This window comes from Euprymna scolopes, chromosome 24 (genome assembly GCF_053919585.1).
Source record: "Euprymna scolopes isolate OS-2025 chromosome 24, ASM5391958v1, whole genome shotgun sequence".
NCBI classification, from domain to species: domain Eukaryota; kingdom Metazoa; phylum Mollusca; class Cephalopoda; order Sepiida; family Sepiolidae; genus Euprymna; species Euprymna scolopes.
This window is the reverse complement of record NC_136505.1, coordinates 18,248,738-18,267,773: the sequence shown is the minus strand read 5'-3', so window position 1 is coordinate 18,267,773 and position 19,036 is coordinate 18,248,738. Positions and strand designations below refer to the sequence as shown.

Sequence of the window (19,036 nt, the reverse complement as noted above, 5' to 3'; positions counted from 1 at the left end):
TCACAGCCCTAGTCATGACTGGGTAGAAGTCCTAAATTAATTTGCAATTTTATTTTTTAGTGTTGCCCTCAGTGAGGATTGAACCTTCAACCTAAAGAAGAGTGTTACTTAAAACTGAATTTTACCAAGTAATTTATCCACTATGTCACAGGTTTTGTGGAGAAAAATTCTGAAACAAAAAAGTGCTTGTATTATTTGGATTTTTTGGAATCCAGAATAATACAAAACTAATTACCAATCCTCATCTCAAAATATACAAACATGATATAAAAAAGTGCTTATTTGTGAGCATTTGAAAGAAAAACATACGAAATGGATTTTCAGGGCGAAAGTAATGTATTTTTTTTATTAATCATTTTACTTTTGTGCTCATGTATTATTAAAAATTAACTTATACAAATAAAAAAATATCCCAACGACAGAATACGAGTAAAACAGAACAAAATGGTGAACTTATTATTGCCTGACGAGTTTCATTTTCTTCAGATGATCATCAACATCAAATCGAGTCAACATCAAATTGAGTCAACATCAAATTGGGTCAACATCAAATTGGGTCAACATCAAATTGAGTCAAAAATTTAAGATCACTTGAAAATCTTTCAAAAAAAAACTTTTTTAAGGACAGATTTTAAACCCTTCCCACTTAAGGTTACATCCTAAAAGATTACGGGAAAAGGCTACATTTCAATCATTTAGTTTAAAAACATACCCCGCACTTTAATGGAAACGCTTATTTCTAGCAGGCCCCAAAGAATTTTTGAAGTTATCAAAATCAGTGCAGGTAGAACTCATTATTAAATTTGGTTGTTGAATGGTTTCGTACACGTTTCGTACAATTTCGTAGAATTATAGCCATGATCTTATAATTTTTGATCAAGTGTAAAATGTCTTATTTTATAAAAATGTACATTACTGAATTAAATATTTGGAATATAGTTTTTTTTTTTTCGTAACCTTTTAAGTTTTAGTATTGGTAACCTTAAGTGGGAGGAGTTTGAAATTTATCTTTAAAAAATGGTTTCGTTTTAAAAATTTTCAACTTGTTTGAAATTTTTGATCAGGAGTGTAGCTAAGAGTGAGGGGAAGATAGATGGGTTACTTTTACAACTCAGGATAAGTGTTTTTTTCTTTTATTATATCATCATTATTGTTGTTGTTGTTGTTGTTGTTGTTGTTACTTACTAGGTGTTCTCACACCGGTCATCATCAGTGATTGCTTAAAATAATAACCGGTGGTGTTCCCTGGAATCTGGGTGACAATTAGTCTCCTCAAATTTCCAGTAGTCTCCACTGTTGCGATAACTATTGCTAATGACCAGGTGTTATCGAAACAGCCGCTTACCATTGATCTATCGCTGGTAACGACTATTGTTTTGTTTTGTTTTGTTTTCTGGAATTTAAAGTTTAATGGAGTTTAAAATCTATCCTTAATATAAAGCTTCTTTTGAAAAATTTTCAAGTGGTCTTAAATCTTTGATCAGAAGTGTATTTGCAAATAAAAAGGGGTCTCTTATTCACTGGACAAAACACGTGTGAAATACTTAGACGCTCTAATCCTTTATGTCGTTTACTGGATATATGCACGACACACATTCCAACTTGTCTTAAAGAGTTTATGAAAATTTATTTTTTTCTTTGCATCACAACATCTTCTCAATTTACTTTGAATTGCAGACATGAACGAAACTGCCCGGACAGTAACAATTTTTCCATGTGCTTTTTTTTTACTTTACATATACATATATATAAAACATGTTAACAATAAAAAAACAATCGTTCAGAGGTGAATTTCGTAAGCCGAGCTGAATAAAAACAGCAGACTTTCAAGATATAAAGAGCATCTTAATAAATAAATAAATAATAATAATAAAGCTTGTTTATGTTTGCATTCTACTGCAGTTTCATAGTTTATCCATTCATCGGAAATTATCTTTTAGATTTGAACAATAAACCCAGATTCAAAAGAATAACACCGCACAAGAATATACTGAGAATTTTTAAAGAATGGATCATCTATGAAACTGCAGTTAATGCAGTTAAGTGTTTATATATATACCGTACTTTGGGGTAATTGCACCAAATCCGGGAGTAATTGTGCCAACTAAAAAAAGTGCTCTTTATATGCGTGGTTGCCAAACGAGCACTTTTAGCTAGTTGGTGCAATTATCCCGGACTTGGTGCAATTACCCCAAAGTATGATATATATATAGTCACTTCTGTTTATTTACTGACATGCATTGTCACGTTTCAAAAAATATAAAGCCATTTTTTTTTCCCGAAATTTTCCGGATGCCAAAGTTTTGAATAAAAAAAACCATGTAAGAGGAGACGACGACCACACCACGTGTTTAATTGGTTCATCATGCGTTTGCGATTTCTTTCTTGCTTTTTATGATTGTCCGAATGCCTTCTGAATGGTTTTCTTGTCTTCTTTTAAGTATTGGGATCGATCCTGTTTCTTACGGTCAAATATCGAAGCAGGTCTGGCACCTAGAAACAAAAATGAAATACAACAGCTTAATATATTAAACAGATTTTTTGGTCTTTTTTTTTTCAGGGAGCTGATGTTTCTTAAACACTTGGAGAGATAAAATACTGTTTTGCTTTTTAAATCGTGAAGCAGTTTTTTATGAGAGAGATAGAAATAATATACAAAAATCGATAAAACATTAATTTTTTAATAATATACACGAAATCTGCAAGAATTAAAATATATTTAATCATATTTTATGATCAGGCTAGGTCGGGCGTCCCTGCTAGCTTAGATAAATTGTTTTGCAGTTTTAGCAAAAGAGCTACAATAATATCTGAGTATCTCCATTTATGCTGAACATCTACAGAATGCCAACAACAATATATTACATATGAATAAGTTTCCTGTGGAATTTCCACAGGTCTCACTAGTTATCATTATTATTTTATTGTTACTTATCTTGTTTTTTATTTTTATTTATTTATTTGAAAATTAGTCCACTAGGCAATTATTTCTCGTAATATATCATAGTCAATAGAGATTTATCTCTTCTATCTATCTTCTTCTATCTTCTTCTATCTTCTTCTATTCTATCTTCTATATAAATAAAATGAACTCATTTTTTTCCGGTGTGAATTTGACCTTACTAGGATTAAAAATCAAGACATTACAAGCAAATGTAATGTGCACAAACTGCAGCACAGGATCTGAGGTGTGCTATAGGCCTATTACCCTTACACTTCCTCGATAACCATACATTCCTATATTTTTCACGGTGAGAGTTCACTGCCAAAACCGATTAGAATCAATGGAAGCTGTAAAATCTTTTCTCTCTATTAAATTTCTTCTACTCCTGCTACCACCTAACACCGCTGAGAACGCGTCCACAAGGAACAGTAGGATTAAACACCGGTTTGGAACCGTAAAGTATTATTAAACCCATTCCCCCCCCTTTTTTTTCAACAGAGTCCGCGGCCATTTGTCTTCTCCAAATACAGACATAAACACTGTGTTTTTCGACATGATTAAACATTTTACGTTAAATAAAAACACTAAAATATCAAACCATTACGTACTGCAAGATACCACTTCTTACATTTACGCTTTTTTTTTTCTTTTTTTGCTTGTTTTTGGTTTGTTTGTTTTTTGGCGGGAGTCGATTGCTGTACTAAGAATATAAAAAACATGCATTTTCTCTTTTTATTAGACTTTTCCATTACAGCAAATTGAGTCACAGCAACGCGTGGCAGGATAACGCTAGTTCTATAATAATACATACGCAATTTACATGGGCTGCCAGCTGGTTATATTACCATTGAAAGGTTTTTAATATCGCTGCATTTAGTCTTAATATTTTTGTAGGAATATGGGCAGATGCTTCTCAGACTAATATGCGAATAGGTATCTGACGCACATGCGCACACACGCATACAAACATTACTCAATACACACTGATTATTTGTTTTATCGATTTTTGTATATTATTGTTATTATAGTTGCGATTTCAAATATATATATATATATATATATATATATATATATATATATATATCCATATGACTTGGGTGCATCAGCTTGAATCAAAACCGACACCAAAACTTATGAAAACAAGCCCAAAACTATATAGTCCCCTGACTGATTTTGGCGATTTTCTCCATTTAAGACCCTGGCCTGATGTAAAACATCAGGGTAAAACAGCTAAATGACACGATTTCATGAAAAACGATGCATTAATTTGAATCCAGTACCATTCAAAGCCTCTATTTAGACACAAGTATGAATTTTTGGAGAAAAAGAAAAATTAGTCCCAAAAGGAGTACTTTTTTTTACCCCTAAAACATCTCGGGGCTCAAACCCCACAATTTTCCCAGGGTAAAATATTACGTTTCCAGATGTATATTCATATGGTCTTCCTTTTGAGTAATTTTCAGCAAAATCTAAAGGTTGAAAAAGATTCCATTGTGAGAACAACTACCAAGATGAGAGCGATAGTCCAAACAATCAAAATTAATAACAATCCTCATCTCAAAAAAAAAAAAAAAATATCAAAGAATTTGTTTAACCAGAATGCCCCAAATTTATAGAAATTTTGTTCAAATGAAAAAGAAAGAAATTGTAAAACTTTAGAAAACTGAGTAATGCTGATAATTTTTGTTATTAAAAAAAAATGAATAATTTGTCGAATTGCTGCGTTAATTCCTATTTCTATCACATAAATTCTTTAGAGTGAAATGATTTTGCCATTTCTTCAAAAGAAATTATTTCTACATAAACCATGTGTGTAATAATAATTAAATGACAACTTAAAAAAATAAGTTATAGCAGATTTGGCACTTATGTATGACACAAGTCGAGATACACAGTTGCCAGACTATGATTATTATTCAAGTCTAAATTTTTAAGAAAAAATATGTAATAAAATGATATCATAAAGCTTGAATTTAACTTGTAAAAATACTATTTAACAAATAGCGTGGGTCGTTAAGTTTCAAAGGCACCAAATAGCATTTATTTTATCCAAATAAAATTGTAAAAACATTTATTGTATCAAAATATAGGGCGTTTATGCATTGTGCGGGTGGAGCCATTCTGTTTTGTTGGGTTTCATTGAACGACCGATAGGGGGCGCAACTTTTCAACAGTGACAATAATTAAAACTATATTTTGTTATAGTTTTACTTTAATTCAAATATTTTTTTTTTTTTATTGAAATTCTATTTTTCTCTTTCGGCGACTTCTTTTCGTTAATTTATTTGAAAAAAAAAATACAATGATGCTTCAATTAAAAAAATGTAATATTGTTTGAAAAGAAAATCCAATGTTGTTTTAATTTTTAGTAAAATTCTATTTTTTTTACGATGAGTTTCAGTTAAATTGTTTGAAAAATAATCCAATGTTCCTTGAGGGCAGAGTTAGACACAAGGTCGGTTTTTAATCTGAGGAAAAATAATAAAAATAAAAATTGCCTTAGTCTAGAAGGATTTATCCTCCACTGATTGAGGACAGAAAAGAGGATGTGTAGAATCAGAACAGATGTTGCACTTTGCTCTTAACCAAAAGGTCAGGTAATTTTGCTTTAATACGAAAAATATATATTTTTTAATAAATGTTTTACAATTATATTTTGATACATTTTTATACAATAACCTTTGGTTTTCAAGTATTTTGGTGTTATTTTTTTATTTTTTATTTTTTGTGTTATTTGACCAAGAAGAAATTATGTTTTATTAGATTTAAAAGAGAAAACAATTCAATGACTGCTACTGCACTGTTTAAGCGTAATGCTCTTTTTTTTACGTTATTATTTAACATGGGAGAGAAGTGTTTTGTAACTATTCCAAGAAGAAATTGGAGTTATCGCCCCTAAACATGTCGCGGTCCTTAAGTGCCAAAAACAATTTTCATACAAATACAACGTAGAAATAATATCCTTCTTGACTTATTTTTGTTCCTATCCAGAGTTCCCCTTCTTGAGGAGCTAGATTTTTCCCACATTAATAATCAACCTTGTATCTAACTCTGCCCTCGTCGGAAGGCAAATAAATAGGAACAATATTCATATATATATATATATATATATATATATATATATAAACTTAACAAACAAATATATATATATATATATATATATATATAAACTTAACAAACAAATATATATATATATATATAAACTTAACAAACAAATATATATATATATATATATATATATATATATATATATATATATATAAATATATATATATATATATAGCCCCTTTAAGAAATTCATTTCTTATCGTTGAACACTTCCAGTTGAATTAAAGTCGGTCAATTTAGCTATTATGCATAGATCATCGTATAACGATAGGATCACTCTCTGACTGACGTAATGAACATTTAAAAAAAAATGTTTAAAATTCAACGCTATTTCACGCGGGTAATGGTAGCCGAATGGATACGGTCTCCGCTAATCGAGCCAGAGACGTCTCGTGGTGCGGGGTTCGAATCGTTCGGCTGGTGTTAATCGTGACACCCTGCACTGAAGAATCCCGAAAGGATGAAACACTGATGTCTGTAGGTATTTAATTATTATAGTAAAAAATAATACTTATATATATATCTGACAGCCACCTGCATGGGAAGAAATAATAAACTTAACTAATTGTCAAAAAACACATTGACATTTATTTTCCAGATCAAGTAGAGATACTTTTTGGTAGAAATGGTAGTAGCCTTTGATATTTCGAGAATATAATCTCTTTTCTCAGAATAGAAGAGACCAAAAAGAAAGTCATAAAAAAAACTAGAAATGGAAAACATCGCAAAATCGGGACCGGAAATGAGTAGGTAGTTGAACTGTCAAGCAGAAATAGGACTTCTTTTTAAATTAGTTCGGTATTCCAATTATTATGTTATTTGTACATACCCCTGTGCAATGTTACTTTACCCAATAATATCACCATTATATCGTCATATTCAATCTTATTTTATTTATTTCCTTTTATTTGTTAATTCATTATCTGGTTTAATTCTAGCGAATCAGCAACCAGTTAGAGTTTTAATTCAAACCGAGAGTTAAAACGTTAACGTCAAATACGCCCTATGCTGTCACGGAAACGGAGTTTAAAATTGAAATTTAAATCCGATAGTATTAATCTGTGTGTGTGTGTGTGTGTGTGTGTATGTGTGTGTGTATGTTTTAACTTTTTAAAAACTCTTGTTCATGCCAAGCAAGACATATTGCCACTTGACGCATGGGGCTACTATTTGGGACAATGTCTACATGACCATGCAAGGAGATGGGCGAGATGTCCGTATTTTGAATTAGTACATTTGGAGTGAAAATTGCTTTTCTGTCAGCATATCTCTGAGGTCTACTATTCTTGGTTTCCTTAATTTTCCTGGGAAACGCCGGGGTACGAATCCTTCTCGTAAATCATAATGGACGTATATTCGCTGGCTTGGTACGTCACCTCGGCAACAAACTCAACGGTCCACGTCTATACCCATTATTTCATTGTACATATATTTTCGTAAATATAACTACGAGTATCATTTACCTCTTCCTGTTTCAGAACTTGTTCCCTTGGCGCCAAAATTAACAGAGTCTGGACCATTTTTGAAATGATTTTTTTTCTTTGCTGGTTGCAGTATTATGCTGGCCCTAGACAGTTCTGGGTAATTCCCCTCCCAGGTTTTGACTTCTCTCTTTGAGAAAATATTGATTTATTGCTAATCGCCTGAGGCGCTCCTACCGGGAAATGCCTATGGGGACAGTCAAATCATTTTTGTGGGTCAGAGTGCTCCTCCTTGGGGCACTGACTTTTTAATCCCACTTTCCGAACCTTGTGTCACATTTCTCATTTTGGAAGAGAAATAAATACCATCTATTTGTATGCACATATAGGCACGTAGATAGGTTGCAGATATTGTAGTGAACTTAGGAATCCAAATGAGGGCATTCAATTGTTTAATATCTAAGTTGTGTGTATCAAGAAATACTTTTGACGGAACTGGCAATGTGTGATATTTGAAAGGTCGTTTCCGGCAACAGGTTACACAAGCGTAATTAATTAGCACAAAAGTCAGGACAATTCAGTGAAACGACAATGATCAAGTAAAACGCCCTTGGGTGTGGCTACAGTAACAATGCCGTAACAGATGGACGTTTCAGGTGGTCACAAATTTCGAGTCTGTTGACATAAAAGTGACAGAGTTATTTCGTATGGAAATGTACACACACAGGCACACAGAAACACAGACAGACAGATACATAGACAGACAGGTACACAGACACGTTCAATTTTATAGATATACTATCATTTCGGCCCGGCGTTGCCCGGGTGTATGGAGGTGTATGCTGAGCAAAAAACAAAAAAAAACAAAAATAATTTTTTTTTTTTTAACTTTGATCCCTATTATGACTACTTAACCTTTATTGTTTTGGGCTCAAATCAAGTTATTAAGTTAGATCCATGTCCAAGGCACCTATATCTAAAATTTCAAGTGCCAAGACCCAAAATTGTCGGAGGAGTGTGGTAGAGTTCTCAAAGGTCAAATCGTTGAACATTGACCCCTTAATCGCAAAATTTCTGGCTAAAAACGGATCACGTCAATTTTCCCAAATCTCAAATAAAAATTGACAGAGTTATTGCGTAGGGAAATGTACACACAGACACACACAGACAGACATACAGACACGTTCACTTTTATATATACTAGCATTTCAGCCTGGCGTTGCCCAAGTGTTTGGATGTGTATGTTGAGCAAAAAAACAAATTGGTAGTAGGAAGGCAGGCTCGAACCCGTACCGCAAAGGAGGAAAAGAACGGGGTAAAACCTAACGTTTATGCTGTTACGACCACCGCCAAACCGGAAGCGACATTTTTTAAAATTAAGGCTAGACAATCTAAAGAAGAGGATAACTTTAAAAAATATCGGCGAAAAAGTCCCCCCCCCAGAAAAGTGCCTAGTTGAAGGGGAAGATATTAATGTTTTAACCAATTTTTCGATATTTGTCGTATGAAAGATCGAACTTTAAAACGATACTGATCTTGGTAAAATCCGTCACCTCTATTGAAAGTTTAAGGCAGACATGCAAACATTCATACATACATACATTTATATATTGGTAACTAAAAATTCTCGACCCAAACTGATGAAAACGCTTTCCCTATCTCTGAATACCCTTTATGTAAAATTTCAAATATTTAGACCAGAAATTGTCTGAGTAATTTGGAAGAGACTGCAGAGGTCAATTTTTTTAAAACTTTGATCCCCGATTATGACCCCTTAAAATTTATTGTTTTGGGCTCAAATCAAGTTATTAAGTTAGACCTTTGTCCAAGGAACCTATATCTAAAATTTCAAGTGCGTAGACCCAAAATTGTCGGAGGAGTTTGGTAGACTTCTCAAAGGTTAAATAGTTTAACTTTGACCCCTTAATCGCAAAATTTCTGGCCAAAGACCAATCACATAGATTTTTCCAAATCTCCATACCCCGTATATCAAATTTCGAGTCTGTAGATAGGGAAATGCACACACACACACACACACACACACACACACACACACACACACACACAGAGACACGTTCACTTTTATATACATACTAGCATGGGTGCCCGGCGTTGCCCGGGTATTTGGAGGTGTATATTGCGAAAAAAAATCGGTCAATTTTTTTTAACTTTGACCCCTATTATGTCCCCTTAAAATTATATTGTTTTGGGCTCAAATCAAGTTATTAAATTAGATCCATGCCCAAGGAAACTATATCTAAAATTTTAGGTGTGTAGACCCAAAATTGTCGAAGCGTTAAAATTTGTCCCTTTAATCGCCAAATTTCTGGCCAGAAACCGATCCCGTAGATTTTCCCAAATCTCAGTAGCCTGTGTATCAAATTTCGAATCTGTAGACTAAAAATGAACAGAGTTATTGCGAAGGCAAATCTACACAGACACAGACACGTTCACTTTTATAGATACTAGCATGGGCGCCCGGCGTTGCCGAAGTGTTTGGATGTGTATGTTGAGCAAAAAAAAAAAAAAAAAAAAAGTGGTAGTAGGAAGGTAGGCTCGAACCCGTACCGTAAAGGAGGAAAAGATCGGGGTAAAACCTAACGTTTATGCTGTTACGACCACCGCCAAACCGGAAGCGACATTTTTTAAAATTAAGGCTAGACAATCTAAAGGAGAGGATAACTTTAAAAAATATCGGCGAAAAAAGTCACCCTCTCCCTGTAGAAAAGTGCCTAGTTGAAGGGGAAGATATTAATGTTTTAACCAATTTTTCGATATTTGTCGTATGAAAGATCGAACTTTAAAACGATACTGATCTTGGTAAAATCCCTCGCCTCTACTGAAAGTTAAAGGCAGACATGAAAACATGCATACATACATACATACATACATTTATACATTGGTAACTAAAAATTTTCGATCCAAACTGATGAAAAAGCTTGCCCTATCTCTGAATACCCTTTATGTAAAATTTCAAATATTTAGACCAGAAATTGTCTGAGTAATTTGGAAGAGACCGCAGAGGTCAATTTTTTTAAACTTTGACCCCTATTATGACCCCTTAAAATTTATTGTTTTAGGCTCAAATCAAGTTATTAAGTTAGATCCATGTCCAAGGAACCTATATCTAAAATTTCAAGTGCGTAGACCCAAAATTATCTTTCTCTTCGTAAAACTTTGCATTAAAATGGTAGAAACTTACCAGAACCACCCTCTTCTTCCTCTTTCATCACTTGATATGTTTTCGGGTTGACGTCCCTGAATTTGGAACCTTTATTCATTCCGGGGTCAATACTATCTTCGACCAATTGAGAACGAGGCTCTACTGCTGGTGCGGCTGCGGCGGCGGCGGCTGGTTTTGGTCTGGGTGCCTTTACCGCCACTGCATTCCTGCAATTAAAACAAAAAACAAAAAAAAAAGCGATATTATTACAATCTGTACGTTCGATTCCAAAGCTAAGCGTTACATACAGAGCCGATGTAGCAAATCTTATTAAATGCACCCATTCAATCTATTTATTTAGATACGAACATGATATTTCAACGAATCATTTGGATTCTTCGGACTACTGTTCTCATTTAGAATGCTATTTTCACAGCGTTTCGGTTGATGTAACTCCCAAACCTTTTTCAGGTTCATCTTGTCGAACCCGGGAATCTTTCTGCTGAACTCAAGAAACATGGACATTAGAACAAGACCCATGGTGTACTTCGTGAAATTCAGTTGTAAAGTTACATTCTTCTAAAGATTGAAGATTCCATAATCAGTGTGGACAACATTCAAAAGTAAAACCCAAAATTATTCAAGACTTGTACTAACCCTAACCCTAACCCTAACCCTAACCCGTACCCAGTCATGGCTGATGGAACGAAAGCATACTACTCTCGTGGATTAAATAAAAAGTTCCGTTCGAAGTTATTTGTAGATTCTCGAGTTCAACAGAAAAATTCCTGAGTTAGACAAGATACACCTGAAGAAAGTTGGATGTTACAACGACCGAAACATTGGTAAAATAACACTCAAGATGAAAACAGTAAAATAATACGAGTAATCAGTCGTCATTTAAAAAAATTAAAAATGAACATAATATTTTAAACGTAAAAACGTATAATATTTTAAAAATTGCGTAATATTTTAAACGTAAAAACGTATATTTTAAACGTAAAAACGCATATTTTAAACGTAAAAACGTATATTTTAAACGTAAAGACGTATAATATTTGAAACGTAAAAACGTATAATATTTTAAAAATTGCGTAATATTTTAAACGTAAAAACGTATATTTTAAACGTAAAAACGCATATTTTAAACGTAAAAACGTATATTTTAAACGTAAAAACGTATATTTTAAACGTAATAACGCATATTTTAAACGTAAAAACGCATAATATTTGAAACGTAAAAACGTATAATATTTTAAAAATTGCGTAATATTTTAAACGTAAAAACGCATATTTTAAACGTAAAAACGTATATTTTAAACGTAAAAACGTATAATATTTGAAACGTAAAAACGTATATTTTAAACGTAAAAACGCATATTTTAAACGTAAAAACGCATAATATTTTAAACGTAAAAACGCATAATATTTTAAAACGTAAAAACGTATAATATTTTAAAACGTAAAAACGTATAATATTTTAAGCGTAAAAACGTATATTTTAAACGTAAAAACGTATATTTTAAACGTAAAAACGTATAATATTTTAAACGTAAAAACGTATATTTTAAACGTAAAAACGCATAATATTTTAAACGTTAAAAGGTATAATATTTTAAAACGTAAAAACGTATAATATTTTAAAACGTAAAAACGTATAATATTTTAAAACGTAAAAACGTATAATATTTTAAACGTCATAAAAAAAAGTGGAACGATAAATTTGTCGCACTAAAGAAAACACCACTACAGCTTTACTTTAAAACTTTATTTAAAACATCAATTCAGGTAACTTGATTATATAGTAGAGCTGGCATCTATTCAATGTAGCCGCCTTCATCCTCAATTACCGCTTCGATACGGGTCCGGAATTGGGAGCATGCCTTTTCCACAAGCGCCAGCGGGAGCTCGGCGAATACTCGGCAAATAACCGTGATCAGGCTTGCTTTGGTATTGTGGGAGGTTATGTTGGCGATGTTCTTAACGTATGCCAAAAACAAAGTAGTCCAGTGGGTTCAGGTCGGGGGCGTTGGTAGAGGGGCAACGAAAGAAGGGTCCATTTCATAGCACTCCCTCTGAGCCAAGCCTGGGTCTCTTTGGACTTCTAGGCTGACACTGCTGCTTCACCCTGGGTTTGCCAGCGGCCACCTGAGGATCACCACACTCTTCAACACATCAAGGTACACTTTGGTGTGGACTTTGAAGCCGACTTCAAAGATGTGAGGAGATATAAATGCAGGTGTACCTCAGGGGTCGATCCTAAGACCTTTATTATTCCTGATATTCAGAAATGACCTCCTTTATTAAATTGTTTCAGAGATGGGTATATTTACTGACAACACCACAATTTATAACAGACACGAGGGGAAAATTAATGAACACATATTCAAGGCAATGGCGGAAACCTCTAGTCTGTAGTGGAATGGGGGCCTAAACAGATGATAACGTTCAATGCTACTAAGACTAAACTTCTTTCTTTTAATTTTTTTTAATAATTACAAGAAACCTTCTGAACCACTGATAGGCATAGCTAATGATATATTACCTGAAAGTGCTTTACTCAAACTCCTGGGTTTAACGTTCACAGGGCACATGAATTGGAACAGATACATTGGGGGGCATTGCTAGGGCTGCTGCAAAGAAGATGGGTTCCCTCTATCGTGTTAGAAAGTTACTTACGCCTGAGAGTATCCTGTATCTCTACAAGGCCACCATTCGCCCATGTACGGAGTATTGTTGCCACATTTGAGCTGGTGTATCTGTTATTAGTCTCATACTCTTAGACAGGTTTCAAAAGAGAGTCGCTACCTAATAGATCGTGCACTGTCAAAGGCTTCAACCTCTGCCCCATCGACAAAATGTTGCATTTCTTTGCCTGTTTTACAAGTGTTTTCATGGTAAGTCCTTCAAAGAACTTACAGCCTTTGTACTCCCTCGACATAAATACCCCTTACAAACCCGACAAACAGCAAAATCCCACCCCTACACAGAGCTCCCTAGATGCCGGAAAACCTTCCACTCTAATAGTTTCTTTCCTGAATTTCCTCCTGGGTTCTTGCTTTCCTGACTGTACTAACATGCAAATGTTCAAGTGTAATGTGAACATACATCTAGCTACTCAACTCCCTACACAGTATCTTTATAGATTCGCTCCCAGATAGTAACCCCTTAAGTGGCACCGTGCTCTGTTTGGTGTGAAATAACAGTAAAAGATGAGGTTAAAGAAAAACAACTTTTCATTTTTTTTCTTTATTTCATTGTTGATTAACATAAAAAAAAATATTTTTTTAATTACTTGTTATAAAACATCTAAAACGTAAGTTGTAATCATTTGCATCCCTTATTTTTCCACCTAAATTAAAATTGGACACAAACACTGATTGTGTTACAAAATGGATTGAGAGAGAGAGAGAGAGAGAGAGAGAGAGAGAGAGGTGAGTAAACGTGGAATGTAGACATGTTTACCAGAACCGAAGGTCAGCTGACCAGATTACGTATGAGTGACGTGGTCAGGTTGGCTAGATCTGGAGATTTGATTTGGACACAGAAGACAACGGACGGCTTCTCGTTGTCTCCTCCTCTCCACGGGGGGGGGGACGAACGCTGACGTGTGTAGAAGAACCCACACAGGCCGATTTCACTTCCACCTCCTGCAGGACCTCTGGGGAAAGTGAAATAAAAAGACTATAAAACTAATTCCTTGTCTTGGAGTGATTGAATCTTCATCCAAAAACAGGTATCAAGTCTCCCTCCAGGATGAGAAATTTTCAGATGGTCCAACATCGAAGAAGCAGAGGTAGGTTCTGAAAATACATGCCACACACACGATTCCCTTTATGATAATCAAACACACAACCATTTATATTAGAGACAATCATACGCACACGGAATCCTTTTATGTTATACACCAAATGTCGATTTGGCGCCCCTCAATGATAACGCTATGTAACAAATGTTCAATTTGGTGCTCGTGGACCAGTTCGCATCACCGATGCGATAATCGAACCTGTGTTTAACAAAATACAACGTGGAAGCATGGAGATTTAGTGTCAAGAAAAAAGAAATAGACTAAAAAAGAAAAAACCCCAATACAACACAATAAAATGTCTGGAAAAAAAAGAAAAAAAAAGAAAGAACAGTAGAAAAAAATACAAATCAACACACACACAACGTAGGGTCCATTAAAACACTAGGCGAATTAGAAAAATAATTAAGAAAAAAAAAAGAGAAAAGCAATACACACGTACAACCTTTTCACGAAGAAAGAAAAGGAAGACATACAGACACACAGATGTAAAACTTTATATATAGAAAATAGTTAAAAAAATGTTTATCGTATTAGGAATTAGCTCGTTATGAACGAAGAAAAATATCACTTAATGTAAAAATTAGAAGGGAAAAACAAGGATTGCGTTATTCTGTTTAAAGCAAGGGACCGATGAGACAGTAAGAAAATGTAATGGGAACACGCACAAATGAAATTGTTTGGAAATGTGTCAATCATAACTTGAAATATTTACACCGTTGCAAAAAGAGAAAATGGCCATCGCTTGTCTTTAACTGGGTTAAAAAAAAAAGAAAAGAAAGAAAAGAAAAAAGGAATTGATGCTCTTTTTTCAGGCGAGACTGTTCTCTAAATCGTGAATATTGCTTTTCCAGTTTTAACGACATTTTTGAACATTTTTTTTTAAGGACTGAAGAACGTTGTTTTATGTAATTAGAAGTTAATGTTCATTGTTAGAAAAAATGTGTATTGATGATTTGATATTGTATTATATAATGTATAATTGTTGTTTTCCAGTGGTCTGCAAAATAGTAATGAAAAAAAAATCCCCCCCCCCCAAAAAAAATCAGAAGATAAGATTAAGATAAAATGGTCGGTCTAGTCAAATTAGAATTTAAAAAAGGGGGCAGGTTTAAATTTACGTAGGCGGTTAACTTCATAAGTAAAATAAACAATAACTGATATTCTTAAGATGCACCCATTCAGTCTGCGCGTTTATCGCTGAAAAGATGCTATTTTAACCATAAAGTTTTACAGACTGACTGATCAACTAGCAGACCGACAGAGCCACTTATAAAAATACTTGGACCCACTTCAAAATAGTAATTGTCTGTATTTTTGAGATGAGGCGTTTTCATTGATTGAGATTGTCGGACTGACTTCCTCATCTTCGTTGTAATCGTCACAACGTTTCGGCCGTTTTGCCCTCCGGCCTTCATCAGGTGTTTTGTATCGATGATAATAATAAAAGGTTGGGTTCGAGACTCCTAACAAACGGTTCTCCAGTTCGATACAAAACACCTGATGAAGGACGGAGGGCAAAACGGCCGAAACGTTGTGACGATTACAACCAAGATGAGGCACTTCAAAATGTTATTTTAACCTTAAGCGTGACTAACCAACCGTTTATGGAGATGCACTGCACTTTTGACTTCAGCCTTCAAATCAACAGAGTCTAGACTCTTTCTGAAACGACTTCTTACCTACTGACTTTCCTAGGTTTTACCTTCCGCCTTTGAGAAGAGAATTACTAATCGGCCGAGGCGTCTTGGCCGATCCTGCTTTTCAGCCCTTGTGTCACATTTCTCGCTGTAAGAAATAAATAAATGCTGAAATGTGCTGCTTTACCTTTGAACAAGAAGGACGACATCATTGCCCGCACGGACCATAGCTGCTTTCGCTTGGTCATGCTTCCAGCCAGAGACGTTTTCCCCACAGATTTGAATGATGCCGTCTCCAGCCTTTAATCCTGCCTGACCGGACACACTTTTTGGACTGCACTATAAAATAGAAACAAAATAACTGTATATGTAATAACTGAATATATCAAATTTTGATATCAAAATACGTTTCTTTTTCTTTCTTTTTCTTTCTTTCTGATTTTTTTCTTTTTTTTCTCTCTTTTTTGTATTTTTTATATTTTATCTCTCATTCTCTCTTTCCTTTTCCCTCTTTCTCTTTCTTTCTCCCCCTTTCCCTCTTTCTCTTTCTTTCTCCCTCTTTCCCTCTCTCCTTCGTACATTCTCTCACACACTCTTTCACTCAACCATACTTTGTGAAGGTTGTGTAGATTTAATTTCCTCCCAAGCGAGACTAAATTTTAATAGAATGTCGGTATTGACTATTGATAAAATCCAACTTCCATAATAGTGCACTCTATGCATGAACTAGAACACTCTCACGAACGGCTAATCTTCAACTGTGAGACAATAAATCCACATAAGGATGGGCTCATGAAACCTAACAGATTCTACCCTTTTGTCCTAGTTAAAATTTCAGATGGCTTTGTTATGGCCGAAAAGAAATTCACTAGAATTAGTGACACATCCTCATTGGATCCGATCGAAATGCAACAAAGCCGATGACGCATAATTATAAGCAGCTGCATGACACGTATACAAATGACCAAGCCGGTGTGCGAGCTGACGTTACGGCGGAGGAAAAGAAGGAAAAAAGCAGAAAAAATAAAGGCACTACTTGGCGAGGATAAAACAAAAGCTTGTGGTAGCGTGAGGTGGACATGTGACTTGTGGTAGTGTAAACACGTGCTGAAGCAGCAGGGTTTGTTAACTACATGGTGAATAAAGATACTTCTAAAACAAGATGCAATGCGTTGTTGGAAAGTACCGCTAATAAATGACTTTTTTTTTCAACTAACAAAAAAAGCGAATCAAATTCTTTTGTCTCTTTTGCAACTGTCTGTGTATGTAACGTCCGTGGTAAAATGTAACAATGCCGTTGAGGAAGATTAACTTCCACGTTACAAAAAGCCATTAGCCGTTTGTTTTTATTACGTTGCATCCAATGAATATTATTGAGAAAAGGACGTAAATCACTGAAAAGATAGTGTCGTGACTTTTCTTGTAAAAACTCTTTGATATGGAAAACGTATGTAATACATGGAATTATGAAAGATATTCAAGAATTCGAATTAAAAAGCCACTTCCACTTTTCATCCAAAGCTTCATAGAAAATCGAAATTTTAATTTAAAAGATATAGAAAACGACGCGCTGTCTTCCGTTTTCCTGCTTTCCAGCTGACTACAATTTGTATTGTCTTCAAGTCCAACGTAAACAAGTTCTTGATGAGCCGTCCCACTTAAGTTAACAAATTTACCGAATTTCCATTACTAACGATTACTATATTGTCCAATTGACTACTATACACTCTTAACCCTTATCCTCGAGTTGTGTCTGGGCCTTGATAAGTGGTGATGCCTATGTAAAAAAAAATCTTGTCAGTATCATGTAAAATCTCCATATCTATCTATCTATCTATCTATCTCTTATATAAAAGCCACTTTGTGCGTGTGAATTCCTTCCTCATAGGTTCCGAAACGGCTGAGCCTATCTTTTGCAAATTTCACACAAAGGTAATTTATATGTATGGCAGTGTTCTTAGATATGTTTTATACAGAAATTCATCCGATAAGTATCGAAAATCGAAAAAATCCGATCTTAAAAAATAGTCTTTCTTCTCTTATAGATAAAAAAGGAAGAATTTTACAGGGGAATATTTTACGTTACACCAGCCAAGGGAAATAATAAAATCTCAGTAAATCATTTTGTAAAAAAACAGATTAATTGTTATCTGGAGATATAGCTCAGTGGTAACGCATTCGACTACAGATCGAATGATTCACTGTTCAGGCCCAGGTGTACCTCACCATTTTATTTCAATTTTTTCTTAATTACGAGTTCAATTTACGATAAAAGAAGAGACCCATTTTAAATCGCCGCACATCATTTCTTCGCCTGAATATTTTAAAACTAAACATTAATCAGAAGTGATTATTCCGGCATTCATCATCAAGCCCAAATATCGGCTGACGTGATATTGTAAACAAACACATAATAATCAGTAGAGGATGTATTCTATAATAATACACATGCAATTTGCATAAAATAAAATATGTTTAAGCGTATTGCACTACCTGGCAATGCCGGGCGACAAGCTAGTATAATATATTTATGTACATATAATATATACATATATATACATGTACATATAATATATACATATATATACATTTACATATAATATGGCGAACTAAGATACTTCTAACTGGTATATACAGCTAGTATAATATATAAATATATATAATAGGAGCACTGACTGTCGTCTAGGCGGTCAAGTTTCAAACTTGGTTTGAGGTAGTTGCTAGTCTAGTCACACTGATGAGTTGTGATACAGCGAAACAGTACTGTATGTTGATGACTATAAATGCTTCCTATCTTGAGTTGAGCATATTGGGAAATGCTAAATAAACTGCCATTAGTGTCTAAAACAATGCTCTTTGTGTAAACAAATGAAGCTTAGGCGTTTGGACAAGGTTTGGACATTGTTAAATCATATACACATCTTAGCAGCAGCTGAATAGCATAACAGTTAGAAG

The 19,036-nt window shown here is 34.3% G+C and overlaps 1 protein-coding gene across 1 annotated transcript in view; it reads right to left on the bottom strand.

Moving 5' to 3' along the window:
* Window positions 1–317: 317 nt before the first annotated feature.
* LOC145246617 (PDZ and LIM domain protein 7-like) overlaps window positions 318–19,036 on the bottom strand; it is a 78,740-nt gene continuing 60,021 nt past the window's right edge. Inside the window, exons 2-4 of the mRNA XM_080108286.1 lie at window positions 16,269–16,420; window positions 10,676–10,863; window positions 318–2,493 (exon numbers count right to left, since the gene is read on the bottom strand). Of these exons, the coding sequence (XP_079964412.1) occupies window positions 2,393–2,493; window positions 10,676–10,863; window positions 16,269–16,420 (441 nt within the window). The 3' untranslated portion in view covers window positions 318–2,392. The remainder of the gene's footprint in view (window positions 2,494–10,675; window positions 10,864–16,268; window positions 16,421–19,036) is intronic.